General features: G+C 44.2%; 1 protein-coding gene across 1 annotated transcript in view; it reads right to left on the bottom strand.

The window, feature by feature from the left end:
• Nucleotides 1–114: 114 nt before the first annotated feature.
• Nucleotides 115–1,271, bottom strand: part of LOC103131798 (uncharacterized) — a 7,691-nt gene continuing 6,534 nt past the window's right edge. Inside the window, exon 3 of the mRNA XM_007543526.2 lies at nt 115–951. Coding sequence (XP_007543588.2) covers nt 227–951 — 725 coding nt within the window. The 3' untranslated portion in view covers nt 115–226. The remainder of the gene's footprint in view (nt 952–1,271) is intronic.

Below are 1,271 nucleotides of genomic sequence, written 5' to 3'. Positions count from 1 at the left end.
AACCACAGGGTCAAAATATCTTTATAAATGATTTTATTATTATATATTATTTTTCCATGATGAGCCTCACCTGCCTCCCCTGACCGCATATCACTGTTAAATATGTTGTCTTCCATTTATCTTCCATTAAATTTTATTTATTAATTAAAGAAGTCCAACAGGGGTTTAATTCATCCCACTGAAAACACAGGATGCTCACAATGATCTCTGCTGAATATACCTGTCTTCAAAGTTTTGTTTCTACAGTTTCAGCCACAGTTTCTACTGTAGGTGTCGTGTTTTCTTTCTTTTGTAATTTTTGACAGCAGGGTAGAGCTCGTAGTACCTCTTTTGGACCCTTGGTCATGAAGATATAAAGGAAGGGGTCTACCAGCGGGCTGAGGTAGAGAAGCAGGTGAGACACCAGCCCCAGGTAGGGGACTTTGTCCTTGAAGGACAGAGCCTCCAAGAGGATGCTGAGGATAAAGGGGGCATAAAGAAAAGTGTAGTTGGCCCAGATTGCCCCGATGCCAAACACTGTCCTCCTCTTCTCTGGGCTCGGTGGGTTGGATCGGGAGCAGTGTAGGGCCCGCCAGGAATCCACAGCGAAAAAAAGGAGGAAGGGAAAAGGAGTGAGCAGAGAGACAGCAAACCACAGGTTGTAGCCTAGCAAGGCGAGGGTGAGCATGGCGAAAGGACTGGCCCACGCCAGAAAGGTCACTGCAGATGATTGCCTGATACTGGTGCAACAGCCAAGACACTGTGGGTAGGCCACCAGCAGATGGTGCTCCTGAGCTATGAACAGCATGAAGGCAATGTTGGAAATGACCCCAAAGTAAAAGATGATGTCTGTGCCATTTCTGGAGAAGACCTGGTCAGTTTCCGTGCTATGATCCACAGAGGGACGGCTGAAGAAGCTGATAATGTCCGACACCAGGAGGAACATGATGTGCATGGGAACCTTGCTCTCACCTAGAAAGAAAACGCAGAGTTAGAAATAACTTACACTGGAAGATTGCATATATTAGGCAACATATTGCCTAGGTCTCAAATAAACAGGACTATTTGGTTATTTGATGTTTGTCTACAGCTAGAGTTAGATGAGATCTTTGATCAAATACAGACAAGGAGAAATGTATTGCTGATAAAGATGCTTGCCTACAATAAGGCTGGCCGTGTACAGAAAACTTCTTAAAGTCCAAATTCCAATATTTGGTAACACTTTACTTGAAGGGGGTTGAATAAGAGTGACATGACACCGTCATAAACACCTGTCATGAACATGAATAAGC

This window comes from Poecilia formosa, unplaced genomic scaffold (genome assembly GCF_000485575.1).
Source record: "Poecilia formosa unplaced genomic scaffold, Poecilia_formosa-5.1.2 Scaffold838, whole genome shotgun sequence".
Lineage (NCBI taxonomy): Eukaryota > Metazoa > Chordata > Actinopteri > Cyprinodontiformes > Poeciliidae > Poecilia > Poecilia formosa.
The sequence above is the reverse complement of the archived record's forward strand: the minus strand, read 5'-3'. Positions and strand labels throughout refer to the sequence as shown.